Source organism: Panthera leo, chromosome C1 (assembly GCF_018350215.1).
Source record: "Panthera leo isolate Ple1 chromosome C1, P.leo_Ple1_pat1.1, whole genome shotgun sequence".
NCBI lineage: Eukaryota > Metazoa > Chordata > Mammalia > Carnivora > Felidae > Panthera > Panthera leo.
Genome location: NC_056686.1, coordinates 9,548,928 through 9,571,033, shown reverse-complemented (window position 1 = coordinate 9,571,033; position 22,106 = coordinate 9,548,928). Strand labels below are relative to the sequence as shown.

Sequence of the window (22,106 nt, the reverse complement as noted above, 5' to 3'; positions counted from 1 at the left end):
TGTCTTCCTCTCTCTCTGACCCACCCCCACTCACACTCTGTCTTTGTCTTTCTCTCTCTCTCTCTCTCTCTCTCTCTCTCAAAGATAAATAAACATTAAAAAAAAATCCCAAACAACTGAATTTCTCCTAAAAGCTCTAGAAATAGGAGGCTTTTTTTTCCATTGCTAAGTTGTAATGGCAATTATTTTTCCTCCTTCTCAGTGATGGTCTATACCCATAATAATGGCCAAGACCCAAGACAGTGCTCCATTCACATTGCTGCAGGCATCAACTATGAATCACAAGGACAGCCCCAAATCCTGGTAAGACTGGTTACATAGGTTGCTTGGGTTTTCTGCTCCTGGGAGTCAATGCGAAGTTCTTAGTGTGACATTGTATCAAGTTACAGTCAGCAACATGACACTGGTAGCTAACTTGCCCCTTAGGGACATTTTCACTAGTTGTCATTCAAAGTGGAGAGCTGTGTTCAGCAACCCAATAAATCGGATTCAGTTTAGCAACCCTATAAGTCGAATTCTGAAGCTAGCACATAAGGCTTGGTTCAGAATTCACTCTTATGTTCCAATATATGTGCCACTAATCATTGGATTTGTTCATGGATATTTGGAATGCACTGATCATGCAAAAGAAGACCAATACCTATTGGGGCGACTGATTTTCTTACCTATGGAGTGACTGGTCACCACATTCAAGGTTGTGGTGCTCTGGCTTTCTTCATTGGCATGGCCTGTACTTTCTTGAGTCGGCCCATCCTCTATGTGAAAGTCTGTTATACTCTCTGTATTTGTTGGCACCTGTTGGAGAAGTAAATGAGACAAAAGAGAAATAAAATCTAATGTTTTAAAATATATATTCAGCCTTATAACAGAAAGGGATTTAAAGTGGCATAAATATATAAAATATATGATGACTTAAATTTAAACAGGAAACAAGAAAACAAACAGAAATGACAGAGTGGGGATAGGAATAAAACCAAACGTACTCCACAAATAAATATCAAATGTTGACTCCATAGGGTCTTAATTCTTTAGAAAATACCAGGTCACTAGGCTTTAATTCCTTATCTCCCTGAACTTAAATGGCATTTTTCCTTTATTTGGCACATATTATGTTGTATCCTGTTTCAATGCCCTCCCTCCTCCAATTAGAGTAATAACTGAATTTTATTGAGAGCTTACTACGTGCTAAGCCTTTTAAATACCTTCTCATTTATTCCACAAACAACCCTCTAAAGTCAATCCTAATATTAGTCCTATAGTCTGGATGAGGCCAAGAGAGATTAGACAACATGCCCAAAGTCAGACAGATAACAAGCAACAGAAGGTGACTTAGAAGTGGTTCTGTTGACTTCAAAGTTCATGCCAATGTGGCATTGGACAAATAAGCTCATCAGCACAGGCAACAAAAGCAAAATTAGATAAGTGGGACCCCATCAAACTTAAAAACTTCGTGCATCGTAAGACACAATCAACAGAGTAAAAAAGCAATCTGTGGAATGGGACAAAATATTTACCAATAATACATCTGATAAGGGTATAAAGAACTCCTACCACTTAGCAACAAAGAATCAAATAACTTGACTCAAAAATGGGCAGAAGGGCTCGCACAGACCTTTCCCCAGAAATGATAGACAATGGTCAACAAGCGTATGAAAGATGCTCAGTGTCTTAACATAAACATTAGAAAAAGGCAAATTAAAACCACCATGAGACGATCACCTCACTCCTGTCAAAAGAATGGGAAATAACGTACTGGCAAGAAGGTGGAGAGACTGAAATCATTGTATCCTGCTGGCGGGGGTGTAAAATGGTGTAACCGCTATGGAAAACAAGATAGAGGTTCCTCCAAAAAAATTAAAAATAGAACAACCTTACGACCCATCAATCCCACTTCTGGGTGTATACCCGATTGAAAGCAAGATCTGGAAGAGGTGTTTGCACATCCATTTTTCATGGCAGCACTGTTCACAAGATCCAAGAGTTGGAAGCAACTCAAACATCCACTGACCAATGAACAGATGCACAAAATGTGGTACACACATACAGTGGAATAATAATCAGCCTTGAAAAGGAAGGACATTCTCACATGCACTACAACATGGATAAATCCTAAGGACACTCTGCAAAGTGAACTAAGCCAGTCATAAAGTATCCTTGCATGTGGTTGCATGGCTGTGGGGCAACTTCCTCTCTTCCGGGGACACTCTTCCTGGGACACTCACCAGACCTGTCGGGCCAGTAGACTCCTCAGGGTCTGCACCGGCACCTGTGGTCACCACATTGTCTTCTGCACCTAGGGTCACCATGCCATCTTCCACACCTGGTGTCATAATGTCATCTTCTGGCCGGACCGTGCTAGCTAAAAAAGAAAGACTGGGTCAGGGCTTAAGGTAGAAATTGTGTGGGCAGACCTAACTGGCCAGCTACAATCAGATTATTTTCTTTACCATTTCTTTTGGGGATTGTTTTTGGGGGGAGGGTCATCTTTCCAGCTTACCACAAACCACTCTCCTTGCTGCACCTCTGTCACATACAAGGACCTGGTTGTCTCCATAGCAAGGTAAAGGGAGATAAAAATACAAAATGGTGAAGCCGCCAGCCCTTCCCCACTGTGGTAACAGGAGGGATATAGACCTTGCCTTTTCAGTAATGAACCAGGTTCTTCCTGGTGTCGTTTCATACAATGAACTAATGCATTCGGGTTGCTAGAATATCATTTAGACCTGGAAAAAATTTTAATTGGAGTCACGTGGAAAGACTTCTAAAAATACCAATTTGCAGGCTCTATCTTAAACATTCTGAATCATAATGTCCAGAAGGAGATCTCCATCCTTAAAAATCAAGCTTGCTTTCCATTTAATTTTGAGACTGCTGTCTCCTTGAATGAGGAGAACCATTGCCTCTGACCACGGACCTCATAGGTGAGGTCAACTTCTTAGTTTATAGTTGAGGTTACTATCTATGGGAGATAGTAATGTATGTAACGTGCTGAGGTAGCCAATAGGATTCTTAGTGCACAGAGAGCTAAACTAATAAGGGACCTCGGTGCCCCAGGCTGGGGTTTTTCTGCTTTAACATTGAATGAATGACCCTGTTGTGCAAACCAGAAAGGTTTTCAGAGGAGCAGGGGATGGGTGGGGTGGGATAGCAGGTTGAATTCCACACAAAGGTGGGGTGGGGGAGTGGAACAGATAACAACAGTGGCCTTTTCTTTAACCTCTGTCTCAATGATCCCAAACTAAATCACGACCAAGCAAGGGCATCATCTCAACTCATCAAATAACCCTTTTCATGAGTTAAAAATCTGACTCATTGGCCACGGGCTCCTTCCCCATACTCAGAGTGGCTCTGGAAATTCCATGACTAAATACAGTTGCAAACTAAGCAAACACACGTCTTAGGAGCAAGAGGGGCTGGGGTGCTTGGAGGCTTCTTTGTGTAATTAAAGAGTTGATGTTTGTACCCAGGCAGTGCTCAAGTTAGCAATCCAGTCCTTGCCTTAAGATACCTTATTTCTCCCTATGCTTAGAGAGCCCAGCCAAAGGCACAGCTAGTAAATATTTGGTCATAACTTCTTTGCTGATGCATAGAGGGAGAAAGTCTCAAGAGTAAATTCGCTTGTTCTGTGAGCCCTCTCTTTGCATCTGGAGTCCTAATCCAGGGCTGCCTATCTATGGCTTTGGTTGAGCCCCCTAAGCATATACATTTATTTTTTCATCTGGGGGGGAAATGGCTTTCACCAGTTAGCAATAACTGAATACCTTCGTGCAAGCAGCCTCCCCTCCTGGCTGCTTGCTGGGGTGAGGGTGGGGCCAGCGATGGGCTCCCACCAGGATTTATGACTCTGGTGGTAGACCAATGTTGAATGTAAGAGGGAGATATCTCTTTGCCAGGCAAGTTGTCCTTATTAAACACACACACACGCACGCACACACACACACACCCCTATACCCCTTTTCTTCCCCTCCAGGTTTGAACAGTTAACAAATCATGAATTTTACAAATGTTTTCTGGAGGCTGCTTAGCAAAACCATTTACTATATGGTAGCTTCCAACTTTACAAAACAAAACACCCTTGCTTTAAAAAAAAAAAAAAATCAAGTACTGAATGAAGTTGGTTTGAATTCTTTCATAGAAAGTTCAGCTCATTGAAAGCGTAACTTGATAAAAAATTCCTTCTTGTTCTTTTCTATTCTTGGCCCACAGAGCCAAGCACTAAAATCGCCCTGAATAGACAAAGGGCGTTTTATGAATGACACTCATGATTAAGATGCATGGCTTTTGTCTCACTGCCCTGGCATTCTTTTTGCTCCATGGGAAAGTTGATCTTTAACAAGGGATCTTCAATTGTCCCTCGTATTATTTTGGCGGAAGGCTTTCCTGGGTGAAGAGTTCCTACCAGCCCAGCTGCCGCGTTTCCAGTCAGCGATTGACGCCCCTTTCCCTTCAACGGTGAAATTCAAATCGTGTCTTGATGCCCTTCATCTCGGATCCTTTTTCCTCCTAAGACACGTGTGTGCACAGGCAATACCCACAGCTGTTTGTATAAGCGCAGTGAGGAACGTACAATCACAGGGTCACTTCTGCTGCCGTGTACCCTCATGATCTCACGATTCCAGCCTCACCCAGGTTCACCCAGCCTGGGGGTCAGAATCAATGGAAGTTTCCAAAGACGGTGGCAACCCATCCATTTGCTTTGGAATTTGTGCGTAGGTGTTATTCTTTCAAGAGCTCGGCCAAACTTTATATTACCTATGAGAAGATGTGATAAATCCATTTCACCTTGAGGTTCTTAAGCTTGAGAACAAGTAAGAACTGAGGAGATGTTTATTGGCTTGAAAGTGCTAATTATGAATCACTTTTATCTTTGCATGGAAGCCCGACCTCTCCAAAGGAATTCTTCTAGTTTACATACAGTTAGGGGAGGGCCTTTCATTTAAAATATCTTAGAATTTAGATGCAAGGTAAATCATGCTGCTACTGTAATAGTAATAGTCCCAAGTTCTTGGTCAGAATGTTTTAAGTAAGTGTTTTCAATCTTCTGGTTTTATGGACATTCCTGATAAGTGGGGAGTTCTTCCATTTATCTGTTGGCCGTTAAAAATATCTTCTCTTGTGGCCATTTTTCTCTTATGGCACTCATCTTTTTTATAGTTTTGTAAGTGTTCTTTATACCTTAGGAATACATCCTTTGGGGGCACCTGGTTGGCTCGGTTGGTAGATCTGGATCTCAGGGTCATGAGTTCGAGCCCCCTGTTGGAAGGAATATACTCTTTTTTTTTTTAAGGTACTATCTTTTTAACAAAAATATTTATTTATTTATTTTGAGAGAGAGAGTGCGTGCACGTGTGTGCGAGTGGAGGAGGGGCAGAGAGAGAAGGAGAGAGAACCCCAAGCCGGCTCCACACTGTCAGCCCAGAGCCCTTATGGTTTTGTTCTTACACTTCATATTTCTATTTGCCTTGTGCTTCTTTTGAAGTATGATGTAAAATGGGGGTATAATTTGATTTCCCCTGAAAGATGGGCCGGTTGTCCCAATAAACTCTCCTTCTCCCCCTGCTTCAAAACTAGCTCTCGCTGACACTAAGGTCTTCTTTCAAGTACCATGTCATGGTCATGGGAGGGAGCTTTCAGTATAAGGACCAGCTGCAGTGGCTTGGGCACTGCCATCTGCCCCTTCTTCCATGCCACCCTCTGTCTTCAGATTCTTTCCAGAACCGATTCCGAAATCCATGCTCCCCTTACCATCGGCTCCCCCTTCCTCCTCATATCAGCTAACCGCTGCCGGATGAATTCAACGCCACGGGTGTAGGGGTGTAGAGAGTGAGGAGGAAGGGTAGACTACTTCAACAGAAGTTCATCGAGGTCTTTCCAAGTTGCATGTTCTACTTAACGTGGGAGGCCCAGCTTTATAACATCACCCTCCCCCCGCCCCCCACCACATTTGTGCAGCCACGTAGGGTTTATTTGTTTATTATCTTTCGGCTGACTTTATTCCAAAATGGCCTTGTGGGTGAGTTGCACTGGCATCATTGTCCCCTTTATCAGATGAAGAAAGTGAGGCCGACAAAGATCTCCCCTTGACCAAATTCTACTTAGGTGTCCCTACCCATCCTTGCAAGAGTCTTGTTTCTTTCTTTTTTTTTTTTTAACGTTTATTTATTTTTGAGACAGAGAGAGACAGAGCATGAATGGGGGAGGGTCAGAGAGAGGGAGACACAGAATCTGAAACAGGCTCCAGGCTCTGAGCTGTCAGCACAGAGCCCGACACGGGGCTCGAACTCACAGACCGTGAGATCATGACCTGAGCCGAAGTCGGATGCTTAACCGACCGAGCCACCCAGGCGCCCCAAGAGACAATTTTTTAATGTGTTATTTTAGTTTTTGAGAGACAGAGCATGAGCAGGGGAGGGGCAGAGAGAGAGAGAGGGAGACAGAGAATCCGAAGCAGGCTCCAGGCTCCGAGCTGTCTGCACAGAGCCCGACACGGGGCTCGAACTCACAGACCGTGAGATCATGACCTGAGCCGAAGTCGGATGCTTAACCGACTGAGCCACCCAGGCGCCCCACAAGAGTCTTGTTTCAACAAGAGTCTGAAATCAGCTCCCAACTGACCAAGTTCCCCATACCCCACCTTTGATGTCTAAGTGGTAGGCCTGCCTTGAGCAAGAATCCTGTCAGGCCAGTTTAGCAAGAACCCCCTACCCTTGATGTGTCTTCTCCATAATTGGCCATTCACTGCCCCCCCCACCACCCACATACTCTGCTCCTTGCTTATAAACCCCCAGCTACCTTTGCTGCATTTCGAGCTGAGCTCTATTTCTCACCCCCCTTGGGATAAGTCTTGAATAAAGTCCTCCACCTGTTTCAACAAATGTCAGAATAATTGTCTAACACTGGAAATTAAATGATTTGCCTGGTTCACCTGGTTGGTGAGCAGACACAAAGCCGTGTGTTGTGACAGCTCATCCGTGTAGTAACCAACACAACAAAAGACATCTTGGTGCCACCGTGGCCATGGTGGCCCAGAAAGCCCGCAGCCCCCCACCCTGGGTCCTGACATCCTTCCTCTTCAGCCCCCATCCTCTCATAAATTATAATCCTCGTTGTCAGAAGCAACTGTTTCCTCTGGCATCACACGTCCTCTTATGAAATCCCATCTGGTTAGAATCTTCCAGTTTGACTTGTGCAGGAACCAGAATCTCAGCTTCCTCAAATGAGTCCCTTCGAGGACTAAGCTTTCAGAAGTGGTATAGAAGGAAGGTGTGACCTGCTTTATAAGAGTGTGACTCTTTCAGCAGCTCTCCCTTGCTCCGCAAATGAAGGCGGCAGCAATGATCAAGACTGGAATCTTCCCAAGGCTCACCTGTATATCCCCAAATAGTCCATGTGTACCTACTACGTGTTGGGTCCCATTCTGGGCACTGGAGACAGAGGAGCGAACAAGGTGAGTTCTCTCATGGATTTGGGTACCATCAGCGGTGGTGGGGGGATCCTTCCAACAAGCAAACAAGGAAAACCTCAAGATAGCTTTCTTCTACCCCCTTAGATCTGTCCTCAAAGGGCACTTTCTCGGGGAGGCCTTTTCCCATGACCGAAGTGAAATTCCCTCCCTCCACACACCCTCACACGTATACCACAGTCCTCAACCTCTCATGCTGTAGATCCACTAACTGGCTGTCCCACTAGAATATAAACTCAATAACGGCCGTTTACTTCAATGTCCCCCCTTGCCTAAAATACCTGGTACACAGGAGACACCCAGTAGGTATTTGTTGAATGAACATGTGAACTGGGCACAGGAAGAGCCGGTCTAATTAACCTGGAAGCCGAGAGTGAGCCCGCGGCACCACTCACTGAAGAGACAGAGAGTGGTCAGTGGGGCTGGATGAAAGAAGCAAGACTGAGGAGGTGTGGAGGGCCAGTCGGGTGGGATTTTCCTTTCAATCGGAGTGTGAGGGGAAGCCAGAAGATGACGTTACTGGAGTCGGAATGCCATGTGAAGGCTGGTGGTGGGGGCGGGGGTCCATCAAGAATGGTGCTGGGATCTGACTGAGGCAGGGAGACCACTCCGGCTACCCGGCTGTCCCGGCAGGAGCGGCTCACTGCTTGCACCAGGGCAAGGGGAGAAAAACAGACAGGTAATGGCCGGGACGTGTCTGAAGTCGTCACCCACCAACGATCAGAAATAAACACAAAACATCGGAGCCAAGAATTCATTTTAGCATCTGTGACAGCTGCGTTGAGAAACAGCATTCAGAGTATGAATGGATGTACTGACTACATGATGCTGAGTCTTTTACTGGACTTCCCCTTGTTTCGCTAGGAGAGCCACGAAAGTCCCCTCCCTAAGTTTAAGAGCCTCTGTCTGGTTGCCATGTCCACATGAGGGAGAAGCTCCCGCTGCCCTCTTTCTGCTGACCTGAAGCCTCAGAAGCAGACAGCTGGAGAAGCGGCCTCCACAGCATTTTATCTTGAAACAGGAAAGTTGATTTTAGAAATAAAGAAGCCACACGCTGAGCTAGCCTCGGGGTTTCCAAAGAAAGCCCGCGGTGTTAGCCAACAGATCAAGGCAGTCTTTCGTGGTCCCTGGTGTGTTCCACCATCTTGAGCTGTCCCAGCGTCTAAATGCACAAGTAAAGCCTTTGAACACGGAGAAATACGTGGCCAGGGAATGGTTTTCGTGGCCACTGAGAAATCGAATGCCCTTCTTTTTTTTTTTCTTACATCCTAGGAAATTCTGGTTTTCCCCAGTAGGGTAATTACTAAGCGATTAATTCTAGCATTCCCCACTCCCTACTTACATTTAGGATGAAGTAATGCTTTTAGAGAGAGGTCAAAACATCTACTTGGAAAACAAAAGCAAAAAAAAATTAAAAAAAAAAAAATGCCTGCTTCTGTTCCTTTGCCCAGACATAGGCCTCTGCATATCACTTTTCTATCATGTCTCAGTGCTGTGCTCCGAAGCCTGAAAATAAACACACCCAGAGCTGTGGAAAGGTGCCAACCTCCAACATTTTCTAGCACCCTGCAGACCACCCACAGTGATCCCCAGATACTCAGATCTTCACATGGTTCTTCATCTCAATTCAAACGGCCCCAATTTAGCTGTTTGATGTTATTCCCTCAGTTTCTGCAACCAGAAGAAAGGTGTTAGGACTTAGCTTTTATTCACCACATCTTTTGAGTTACTCCTCCCGTCCTACGGGCCAGCCCATCCTCTGACCCTTGTGAAGGAGCCTTTCCTTGGAATATTGAAAACCACTTGCTGACGCGGAGCTGTGCGCCTGTGCTCAGCTCCTGGCAGACACTGGGTTGTGGTCAGTATAATCACCGATGTGGCAATGGGTTCCCCCTCTAAGCCAACCTCTCCTTGGACCCTGGTAAAGTGCTTACTGGATCAAAAGTGTGGCCATGGAAAATCTAGGCAGCTCCTTGAAGGCTTGGCCCTGCCACTCGGTATCCCACGGTGATTTTCCTCCAGGTGGCACAGTGCTACTTAAAGTCCACACTGCCCCATGGTCCCAGTGCTTGGCACCGTGGTAAGCCTTCAGTAGATGCTTGTGGACCAACGGTTGGAAAGAGAACACCGACACCCAAGTAGGACGTTTCTTTTGAATTATCCCTTCCATGACCAAACGCTGCTACTGTCCACTGTGCTTCCCTCAAGAGTTGTTGAATACCTTCCCCCTTCCCCCGAACGTGGCTGAAAATAGGACAATGCCCCTCCGAGGATGAGCTCTGTGGCTTTGCTGTTCAATCTGTGGTGAGCAGCAGCCTGCTGCTCGGTGTCTCACCCTGGCAGTCCCTGCGGGCCCAGACCAATGGCGAGGGGTGACCATCCACTGTTAGCACTGGGGACCTGTGCCTCCCCCGTGAAATTCAAGAGAGACGTGTCAAGGCTGAGATCACACAGGTATCACTAGTTCCTCTGAAGAAATCAGAAGAAATGCCACACATCAAGATTTGGAGCAGAGTTCCTTGACTTTGGAGACGGGGCCCCACAATGCCCCCAAAAGAGGCAGAATTCTGAAGAGCTCTGTAGCTGAGCATGGGCAGTAAAAGAAGGGAGAGGGGGCCATGTGGCTGGGGACTCATCTTTCAATTCCATAGCAAGGGCTCACACCCAGTCACTGGCAGGTGAATAGAACAGAACATGCAGGCCATTAGACGTGACACCAGGCTCCCAGCCACCTGCCTTCTTTCTCTCACCTGATGGGGGAAGATCAGCTGAGACCCACTGTGTGCCCTTCATAAATCTTCACAGTTAGTCTCCATGGCTATCTGAGAAGCAGGTATTTTGTTCTATTTATTTTTCAGTCCAGTGTAATTAACATATAGTGTTATATTAGCTTCAGGGGTACAGTATAATGATTCATAATTCTACACTTACTCTGTGCTCCTCATGATAAGGGTACCCTTAATCTCCCTCTCTTAGTTCACCCATCTTCCCACTTACCTCCTCTCAGCCATCCATGTGTTCTCTATAGTTAAGAGTTGAGAATTTTTTGAGTTTATAGTTAAGAGTCTTTTGGTTTGTCTCTTTCTTTGTTTTGTTTCTTAAGTCCTACATAAGAGGGAAATCACATGGTATTTTTCTTTCTCTGACTTATTTCACTTAGCATTATACTCTCTAGATCCATCCATGTTGTTGCAAATGGCAAGATTTCATTTTTTAGGGCTGAGTAATACTCCATTGCATATATACACCACATCTTCTTTGTCCATTCATCTATGGATGGACCCTTGGGCTGCTTCCATATCTTGGCTGTTGTAAATAATGTTGCAATAAACATAGTAGTGCATGTATCTTTTCGAATTAGTGTTTTCATTTTCTTTGGATAAATACCCAGGAGCGGAATTATGGGATCATAAGGCAGTTCTGTTTTTAACTTTTTGAGGAACCCTCCACACTGTTTTCCACAGTGGCCGCACCAGTCTGCACTTCCAAGGAGGTAGGTATTGTAATAATGGCTGCTATTTTTGAATTTAGGGGAAAACGTACAAACCATGGTGCCCAGCACGCTCTCCTGATCTTTACAAAAGCCTTGCAAACGAATGTCATTCTCATTTTGAAGCTGAGGACGGTGACCCTGAGAGTAAACTGCCCATGTAGCCAGCAAGTGGTGACGCAGGGATTAGACATCGGATCTGTCAGACTCCAAGCCCCGCTCGAGCCACCGTCTCACACAGCCCCCATGTATCCTGGTTACTTTCCTGCAGCTCCCCTCATATTCCCTCTACTTCACGTGGCAAGGACTGGGGTGGCACTGAAGCAGCTCCCTGGGCTTCTGGATGCCAAGGGCACCCGAAGTTTCATCTTCTGACTGCACTGTCATCTAAACCCCACCTACTCTTCTACCTGGCCCCGGTGTGAGACTCCTTCTCTTAGAGCCTTCCCAAGGTGACAAGAGAAAGTAATTCCTCTGAACTAGCACAGGATAACACCGACACTGGCTACTTATTCTCTGCTAGCATCTATAAGCTTCCTGAGGGCAACACCCCCTTCTGCTGGAGGTTTGCAGCCTCCCACCCACCAGCGTGGCCTCTGTGAGCTGAATGAATACATGAATATCCCCCCTTTTCAGTGTTCACATATCAACTTACCCACTCAACACCGCCCCACCCCCCACCCCGCCCACCACAAACAGGGCCCAGGACTCCTCCAGTGTTAAAACTGGATGCTGTTGGTTACAACCTCAACCAAGATTACTCAGCCCGGGGAGAGGTTTTCTCTGTTGACCAAGAGCAGAATGTTCTCTGTAAAAGAGGAAATGAGTTCAGCTTGGTAAACTGGAATCAACACCTCCGTAATAACTTTTCTGGAACTAGCTGGGTCTGGCGTCCCGTTAGAAAGGCCACCTCATAGTGAGGACTGTTGAGTACTTGAAAAACCAAATGACTAAAAAACCTGCTTTAGAAGTCATGCCCCGGAGCGGTGCATCTCAAACGCGGGGTGGACCATTTGGGAAACACTCGCCATCTGCTCGGAAACTGAGCTTCTGATTCACTCAAGGCTGTCAGCTGAGCAAGCCCTGATTTTGCAAGAGTAAAAAGAGAAGCCCCTTTAGATCTGACCTCACCATCTACCCATGCAGCTTGCAGACAGCTCAGCTGTGCAGCCAGGAGGACGAGGCCTTGCAGGAATGTGCAGAATGTGGCTGTGTTTCCATTAGCTGCCCTCGGCCTTGATCCTGAGCCTGGCGGGGGAGTCTGAAGTGTGCTTTGGTAGATTATTAAAAATAATTGTTCTCAGCTGGTAGGGGGGGGGCAATCTCTTCTGACCCTCCTTGCCACCTTTCTCCCCTTGTTCTGATGAATGGGGAGGAGTTCAGGCAGCAAACTGTGTGTCCAGGGTTTATTTCTGATGCCATTTTGATGATCCCCCCAGGTACCCATCAGATACATCAAACTGGATGTCCTACTATTACCTCAAAGTCACTGCGTCTAAAACAGAGTACACAAACTTGAACTCCTTCTTATAACATTGGTTCCAAACTTATCATCCCTCCAACCTGATTTTTGTATTTCTATCACCTGCCTCCTTGTCATTTCTGCCCAAAGTTTGGATCACTGTGTTTCCTCCCTCTTCCTCCTGACAAATGTTTACGATGCACCAACCATATGTTCTTTTAAGTGCTGAGTAAGGCACGGATCCTGCTCTCTTCTCTAACGGGCAAGAGGTGTATACAAGTAACTAAAATACAGTGATGAGAATAGTCAAAGCAATCTTGAAAAAAAAAAATCAAAGGAGGCAGACTCACACTTCCCAACTTCAAAACTTACTCCAAAACTGCAGTAATCAGGACTGTGTGGCATTGGCGTTAAGGACAGATGTACACAACAATGGAGTAGAATTGAGGGTCCAAAAAGTAACCCATCCATTTACGGTCAATTGATTTTTGACAACGGTGCCTGAGTAACTCAATGGGGGAGAGAATTGCCTTTTCAACAAATGGTTCTGGGACATCCGGACAGCCACATGCAAAAGAACAGAGTAGGATCTCTACTTCGTATCACATATAAAAAGTAACTCCAAATGAGCCCAAACCCTAAATTTAAGATCTTAAACTATGCAACTATTGGAGGTAAAAACAAGAGTAAACCTCTGTGACCTTGGATGAAGCAATGGGTTTTTAGACGTGACACCAACAACATAAGCAATAAAAGAAAAACGAGATAAATGGGACTGCATCACAAATTTTAAAACTTGTGCTTCAATGGACACCATCAAGAAATTGAATGGGAAGGATATTTGCGATTCATATGTCTGATAAATGTCTAGTATCCAGAATGTATAAAGAATTCAACAGGGACGCCTGGGTGGCTCAGTCAGTTGACTGTTTGACTCTTGATTTCAGCTCAGGTCATGATACCAGGGTTGTGGGATCAAGCCCTGAGTTGGGCTCCACGTTGAACATGGTGCCTGCTTGGGATTCTTTCTCTCCCTCTCTCTCTGCCCCTCCCCTGTTCACGTGTGTGCATATGTTCTCTCTCTTTCTCTCAAAATAAATAAACATGTTTTAAAAAGAATTCAACAATAAAAAGACAACTCAATTTTAAAATGGGAAAAGGATTTCAACAGACATTGCTCCAAAGGAAGATAGGTTAATGGCCAGCAAGTGCACGAAAAGATGCTAAACATCGTTGGTCAATCAAAATCACAATGAGATACCACTTCATACCCATTAGGATGGCTTCCATCAATAAATGAAATGAAACAAACAAAAAACCGAAAATAACAAGTGCTGCTAAGGATTGGAAAAATTGGAACCGTTCTGCATCGCTGGTAGGATGTAAAATGATGCGGCCACTTAGAAAACAGTTTGCAGTTCCTTAAAAAGTTCAACATAGAGTTACCATATGACCGGGCAATTCTACTCCTAGGTATATCCCTGAGAGACATGAAAGCACATCCACATAAAGATTTGTGCATGAATGTCCACAGCAATATTACTCATTATAGCCCCAGAGTGGAAGTGACCCAAGTGTCCAGCAACTGATGAGTGGATACGTAACAGACGGTATATCTGTACAATGGAGCATTATTCAGCCACAAAAAATTAATAAAATTCTGAGACACACACACCACAACAGGAATGAACTTTTGAAATTATGCTAAGTGAGAAGAAGCCAGGCACAAAAAGCCACATAGTGTACAATTCCATTTATATGAAATACCTAGAGTAGGCAAGTCTATAGGCCTAAAAAATAGATCAGTGGTTGCAGGGGGTGGGGGGGCGGGGAAACGGGAGAAATTCCTAAGGGTTTGATTATTTTATTTATTTATGATTTTATTTTTAATGTTTTTTTTTTTTTTTTAATTGAGAGAGAGAGAAAGACAGAGCATGAGCGGGGGAGGGGCAGAGAGCGAGGGAGACACAGAATCCGAAGTAGGCTCCAGGCTCCCAGCTGTCAGCACAGAGCCCGATGCGGGGCTCGAACTCATAAGCCAGGAGATCATGACCTGAGCTGAAGCTGGACGCTTAACCAACTGAACCACCTATGTGCCCCATTATGATTTTATTTTTAAATAATCTTTATACCCAACGTGGGGCTCAACCTCACAACCCTAAGAGTCACACGCTCCACCGACTGAGCCAGCCAGGTGCCCCTGACTCTTCAACTGGAAAGGGTTCATTTTATGATATGTGAGTTACCTATGGATAAAAAAATGTAAATAGTGTTGTGTGGTTAAGAGGCGAATAGTAAGAACGCAGGAAATGAGGGAAGAGTAAGAAATCAGGAAATACTGAGCTACAAGTCAGTAGCTGGCTCTGATTCCCCCAAATCTGACCTCACCCACCCCCATTCTGTTGTTACCACACTTAGTCTCTTATCTCCTGACCCCCCCATCCCACCCCACCCCACCCCACTGGTCCCATAAACTAGATTCAATCCCATATGGTTCCTGTCATCATTTTTTTTCCTGACAACTGCTAATTCATGGCCCACCTCACTCCCATTTGCGGTTACTGCCTATTGCCTACAAAAAAAGGTCCAACTCTCTCACTCATCAGGGGTTCGTCCTTCTCCCTGACTTCCCTTCCTCCAACACCAGTGAGCCTCCATGCATCTTCCCACACAAACTCCAGGTTGTTCCAACTCCCGTGCATTTGCTCAAGCAGTCTCTCCTGCCTGGACTGCCCTTCTCTGCCACCTTGTCCGGCCAATCCTACCATTTTTCACAGTCAAGATCAATTCCCATCTGCCCCATATGGTTTTTTTTTTTCCAACTGTTGACAACCACAAGAATCTCATCTCCAGACTCTGAGCACATAATGGTTTGTGCTGCTCAGGACATGCTGTTTTATGTTGTCTTGTATGTTCTTTTTACACTTAAACACCACACCCACTTGTCTTGCTTCTCTCTGTGAGCTGCGATCCCTCTTCGTGTTCCTTCTTTCACTCTTAAAAGTGTTTTTTTTTTAATTTTTTAAATATGTTTTTATTTATTTTTGAGAGACAGAGTACAAGTGGATGAGGGGCAGAGAGAGAGGGAGACACAGAATCTGAAGCGAGCTCCAGGCTCTGAGCTGTCAGCACAGGGCTCGAACTCGTGAACCACAAGATCATGACCTGAGCTGAAGTCGTAGGCTTAACCAACTGAGCCACCCTTAGCTCTTAAGTTCTTAATAACAAGTGTGTCCTATAAATATGTAAAGGGGCAGGACCATGACCTTCAGTTTGGTACCCCAACGCCAGCTAGCTCTTCAATCTGAAATATGCATCTAACAAATACCAAGTGATGTTGTTACTGTAAGGGTAATTGAAGAAACCAATTGGCTGATTTTCTGGGTGTCCTTGGAAGCCTTGAGCCCAAGTATGGGTGGGTGTCGCGTTGAGTGGTTAGGAGCATGGGTTCTGGGCTTGGGCTGCCTGGATTCAAGTCTCACTTGAATATTTGCTATTTACTACCTGCCTGTGTGTGTAAGTAACTGAACCTCTCTGAGCCTCCTCACTGGCCTATGAAATGCAAATAGTTCTTACCTTGTAGGTCTGCTGCACAGATTAAATGAAGCAGGGCTTGGAGAGTGCTGGAAATTGCTAAGCACCCAGTAGAGGTTAGCTGCTATTACATAGTCACTGCTGTTACCACCACCCAACCAGAATCCAGTCCCCTTGGCTGTATAGATCCAGAAATTTAATCTTACTATGGGGTGATCCAACTCAGATGATACTGTTTCCCATCAGCCAAATTCACAAGAGGCCAGGAAACCAAATAGTTTATTTCCAACAGGAGACAGCTTTCCAACACCATACACAGCATGCCCTTCTCAGGAGTGAACTACCTGGGATGCTGTTTGGTGTGTATAAAACAAAGGCAAAGGGTGGGGCTCTTGCGTGGAGTACATTTCCAGACTGTGATGGAACAGAGGTCCCTGATTCACCATAGAACAGTCACTGTGACCGAGATCAGAACACCCATGGCCACCAGATAGGATCTCTTGCATACTAGCTGTAAACAGGGATTACATGTGCCTTGCCTGACTCACAAAGCAGTCACTCAATATGTACTTGGTAAATAAATGAATTCCTTGGGTAGGGCGGGTTTACCGTCATCAAATCCTCATCACTTTTCTCTCCCTTTCTAGATTCTCAGCAAACTGACACCTTCTTCCTCAGGCAGGACACTATTTATCGATAACAGCCTTCAATGCTAAGTTGTGTCTTACTCTCCTGGATAGAGACATCGTAATGAATTGCAGGAAAATACTGCATTCTCATCACATCTTCTAGCACCCCTTCTCTGCTTCCTATCTGTTGTCTGTGTAATTGACAGTACTTTGCATGCTGTACACGTTAACAATGTCAATGTCATTCATTACCCCCTGTGTTCAGTGATACTCTCTCCACTGCCTGGGGCATTGGCAGCTCTATCCCCCGGACCCTGGTCAAGAGCCCATCATCCTCCAGAAAGATGATTATCCTTTTGTTGATTTCCCCCCACCCCCTGCATGAAATTAAGTGTTGCCCCAAACAATTTCAGTCTGCAAGCTCCCCAGACAACTAAGTGAATGAGGTGCTCAGATCTGCAGACTTCCTTCTGGACTCAGCGTGATTCCCCTCAGAGGGCAAACCCACCTCCTCTGAGCAGTTCCCCAGGCAAAGGCACCCAGCCAGACAAAAAGAAGGGAGAGCCTGCCCACCCCTATGTGTGAAGCCCGAGGGAATTCTTGCCTTGGACTGGTCCCCCCACCAGGCGCCAGTGGTTGATGGGCCCTGGAGTGGGGCAAGGAGGAAAGAAGCTGTCACCTCATTTTCCCCACTTGCATGAAGTTGGCAGAATTCCAGCTGTTCCCTAACCTGGCTCTATCCTGTAGCCCTCGGATCAAATGCCTGATCTCTTTCTTTCCCCCAAAGTTTTAAGAAATCAGTAGGGAACGGATTCAAAATTTCAATCGAGGTTGCTTCATTTCTTATCTTCCCCCCACCATGGGAATCTATCAAGACTTATCTTGATAAGTGTTGACTTGGCTGTAGTAGGGCTCCCCACCCCGTGCCCCCAGTCATTTGATTCTCTTCCAACAAATCGCTCACGCTGGGGGTTTCCTGGAGGGGTTTCAGAGTGGCAGGAATGGCAAGGCTTCCTTCGAGAGCCTTGCAGGCTCTTATTCAGATTATTCAAATGAGTTTCACCAGGGTAGTGCTGGGCATTTGGGTCTTTTGTCCTCTACATCCTCCCCTGAAACATTTCCACAAGTTGTAACCTGGCATGCCTGTTCTTGGAGCCCGAAATATGACAAATATTCAGATAAGCCAATGGAATTTAAAGCACAGGTCCGTTGCTCTGCTGGTGAAGACTTCAGGGAATGCTTTGTAATGTTAGGTGTGCCTCTCCTGAAAGTGCTCACAGCTCAAATCCAGTAACTGGCCCTGTACCAAGCACTCAGGAGATGCTCGATTACCATATGGGGAAGGAATTAATGAATCCTATTTCAACGTACTGTGATGTCTTCATTCTTATAGGAATATTATAGCAAGTATTTAATGTAGAGGACTTTTTATACCTTTATATATATTATAAAATTATGTTATATATTATATATATTTATATATAATTATACAAATTATAGAATTATATAAATTATTTAAATTTATATATTTGTATATTTATATATTTAAATTATATAAATTATATAATATATAAACTATTTAAATTTATATAATTATTAAAATTATATAATTACTTATATATATAAATATATAAAATATGTTTATATTTATTTATATTATAATATTATTATATATATATATTCATGTTTAAGGAGTTTAAAATGACACAAACCTTCAATTTCAAGTTCAACTTTTGGTTCTTATGTGGTTTTGTAATGTAGTGAAGAGAGCCTGGGGTTTGGAGTTAGACCCATCTCGGAAACCCAGTTCTGGCATATTCTGAAGATAGTGATGTATAATTTAAGGAGTTGCCATGGTTAAATGAGGGAACTATGACATTCCTAGCACGTGGCGGGGGTGGAAATGGGAGAGAAGTGGTGTCCTCCCCACTCGGCCAGACCACTCACTGTCACGCCAAGGTTTGGGGGCTTTACAATTCTTTGGTAGAGAGTTGCTCATGGACCACTCATTTTAGAGGCCAGAGAAAGAGAGGAGTCGTATACCTCCGCTCAGCCAGGGTCCTGCCTTATCCGCCAAGTTCTGACTTCGCCTTCTCGCACTTGGATCCTTCTTAAAAATGTGTTTTTTCTTTCCATTAAATGCTATCTTGGATCTCACACACCAGTGTAAGGGATAGACTTCCCTCGCGAAGACTCTAACAGACCTGGTGTTTATTAAATGCTTGATAGATGTCTTTAAGTGAACAGAAACTCTCAGCAGCTCATGAAGATCTCAGGGCCTCTGAAACTCACTGCCAAGAGTTTCGGGGAAATCACAGGGAAATTTGTTCACCGCATGATTAATCCTGGGTGGACTGGTCCCGGAAAAATCACATGTGGGTCTGTAGCAAGCAGCAGCCTGCAGAATTTTACAAAAGAAACCATACCGGATGGGCCCCGGAGTACGTGTTTTGTATGAAAGTTCAGAGTGAGGGCGGGGCCTGACGATCCAGGAGAAGGCCAGATGTGCGGACAACGGTACCCCTCTGGAGCCACTCAGCTCCAAAGACGACGACACATAGGACCAGAGTACAAAACTGAACCAGATCATACAGCAGAGGAGGGAAACCCCGTAGGGAGTAGGATCCTGTGAGAAGGATAATAAAATTCATCCCCATAATTACCCCCGGCCCAACTCCGCAACAGGACCCACAATAGCTCAGCTCAATGAAGTTATTCATCCATATTCACATCGCCTCAGTCATTATCCTCAGACAAAACCCCTCCTGGGCCTCAGCTGCTCGAAGGCAGCCCTGCAATTCAGTGTCCACACACAGCTTGGGGGCAGGAGGGGGGGTGTGGGGGTGGAAGGTGGGGGGGGGGAGGGGGTGGTGGAAGGTGGGGGGGTGTCTGCCATTAACAGATTTTTTAGTACCGACTGTGCTGGTAGTTTTTTTTGTTTTCTTTTTTCCCTTTTCTTTCTTTCTTTCTTTGTTGTTTTTTTTTTCAGACAAGGTTTACAGAGGCCTAAGTCAGGTTCACGCCTCAGGCAAACCCCTCCTTTAAAGCACCTCTGACATTCAAAAACTGGCGTAAGGATAATTACAGCCAACCCTTTCTTAGGAGGAAACAGAGGATGCTGCCTGGCTGTTGCCTTCCCTTAGCTAAATTGGGATGAGACTCAGTTTGGCGGTGTCCCACACCTTGGCCCGGGGGAGCACGAAATGGTATCTTCTGCACACTGTGTCGCCAAAAGGGAAACGTAAGTGAAGAGCAGAGCTGTGTATGTTCCAGTGGAAAGAGAAGTTCCAAAGATAGGACCTGCCATGAATAGCCCACGGCCCTGTAAAAACAGTTGCTCAAGTCTCTCTGAAGCAGACGGCCTGGCACAGAGTAGCACACCCTGTATAATTTCCCCAGGGCTGGGTATTATTGTCTTCGCGCGGAATTATAGCTGCCTAGGTGAGGTCCACCCTCCCACCAGCCACTCCCTCCCAGAAGGATTTTTTTTCTGGTACGAGACCTTCCTCTAGCCTCCATTTGGAAAATACAAGAGTTTACCTTTCAGCAACCTCCAACTCCAAAGATCACGAGTGAGCTTACAGCTCCTCCCGCCAGTATTTAGTGAGCAGCTACTTCGTGCCGGATGTGGTTTTGGCCCTAAGGATCGAGACTAGGACAGAGCTCTGTTCTCCAGAGCTTATATTCTATGCGGGGAAACATAAAAATAAAGTGGATGGAAGAGTCCGAAGAGGGAAAGGGACGGGGGAAGCATAGCTGGCGGGCAGGCGGAGCCCCCACCGGCAGATCTAATGCAGTTAAAGTCCAAGGAGACGCCAAACACTCACTCGGTCATTGGTGTTGGCCAAGTTCAACACAGGGCCCCAAACCAGCTTATGCCTCAAGGCTCACAACCGTCCTCCACTGCCCCACGCTACTCAGGAGCCCTCCGCTCAGTCCTGCTACACGCAGCATCCTCTCCATGGAGGATAACTGACGCCTCTTCCAGACAGTCCCAATGATGGGGGTCCCCGGGGTGTCCAACACGTTGTGCACAGGGTGTAAGACCAGGCGACCACCAGAGGGAGACCATCGCCGCACAGGGGAGTCCTCCCCACCCCAGTACTGCTTAGTGTCCCTCCTGATACCCAGGGCCAACTTCTTCTGAGGCCATGTGCATTCCTCCCATGCACAGCCCTATAGGAAAGCGCAGCCCAGCCAGGGGAAGGCTCCTTGCTTCTAGCCTTCTACCCTAGGTCTCATGAGCTGAGCAGGGGGTGGGCAGGAGGTGGCCTGCCCTGCAGGGACATCCCTCTCTGCTCCCCACCCCTGCTGCCCGTGGATGCGGGGTCTCCTCCTCGCACCCTGCTCAGCCATTGCTTTGGGACTCGGCACCAGCTAAGCCACCGTCTCTCCTTCCCGGCGTCCTCCAGCCTCGCGGGCACACGCACACTCCCAGCTCCCCTCTGCTCTCCTGGGCAACTTCAAATACCAGGCCCAGGCATTCCAGCAAGTCCCAGCTCGCACTCGTCCCCACCCTGCCGGAGCCGTTCTGCTGGGTCTTACCTCCTTCTGCCGGGATCCAGAGCCAGGCGCTTCCCAAAACCAAGAGTAGAACCGGCACCTTCCACATCTTCTTGGTTGACTGGTCCTCTTTGGGGCCCGTGCAGCTGGTGTCTGTGCCAGGGGAAGATTAAAAAGCCCTGCAGCCAGAGGCCCTCGCCCAGTGGAACCAGAGAGTAGGGGCTGGAAGGCGGGGAGCAAAAGCCTCAGCGCGGGAGGGGTCCCCGAGCTTCCTTCCCCCACAGCAGCGGAGGAGCAAACTTTGCAGTTGGAAACTTTGCAGAGAGTGAGAGCGGAGTCAGCATTTATCTCTCCCGAGGAGGGCGGGGAGCAGCTGGCCCTAAGGTGGTCCCAGTCCAGGGCTCACTAGGACCGCCCTCTGCCTCTGTTTGGCTAGCACGAAAGCGATGACCTCAGGCCAGGTTTAAAGTTACAGGGCTGCAGCTGTGGGGGGCTGCCAGGGCTTGTGGAGGGCCCTGAGCCCCAACAGGAGGGAAAGGGGACGCAGGCAGTGAGCAATTTAGTTTTTAAAATATTTTATTTTATTATTGTGGGGTTTTTTTTTTGTTTTTTGTTTTTTGTTTTTTTTGCTTTGTTTTAGGAGTAAGGCACAAGCCTACGTTTTTCTTGTTAGGAGGAGTAAACTCTTCCTTGTGTGGCCAATAATTTTAGAACCAAGCATGGGATTGTTCTTGCAAATATTGAATTTGACGGCTTTCTTCAAAAGTGGCGGTCCTCATCTGGGTGGGCCCGGAGGCGGATCGGGCTGGTAGATCGTGCCTTGTCTGGGGGACCTGAGCAGGGGGGCTCTGGGGTCCTGGCTGCCTGAGAGAGATGGTGGGGACTTTCGGGGACTCCCTGGCTCTGGCAGTTTTAGAAAAAAGGCTGAGTCTGAGGTCTGCTTCTCCTGCCTTTGGATGTAGCGCTGTGGTGCTGGACAGACGGACAGATGGACGGCCGTGTGCCGTGAGTGAGGTGTCGTAGCCC

At 46.3% G+C, this 22,106-nt stretch overlaps 1 protein-coding gene across 1 annotated transcript in view; it reads right to left on the bottom strand.

The window, feature by feature from the left end:
* The window catches only part of PDPN (podoplanin), a 28,249-nt gene extending 6,748 nt beyond the window's left edge, over window positions 1–21,501 (bottom strand). The window contains 4 exon segments of the mRNA XM_042952114.1: window positions 666–795; window positions 2,223–2,359; window positions 21,123–21,211; window positions 21,213–21,501. Coding sequence (XP_042808048.1) covers window positions 666–795; window positions 2,223–2,359; window positions 21,123–21,211; window positions 21,213–21,424 — 568 coding nt within the window. The 5' untranslated portion in view covers window positions 21,425–21,501.
* Window positions 21,502–22,106: the final 605 nt, after the last annotated feature.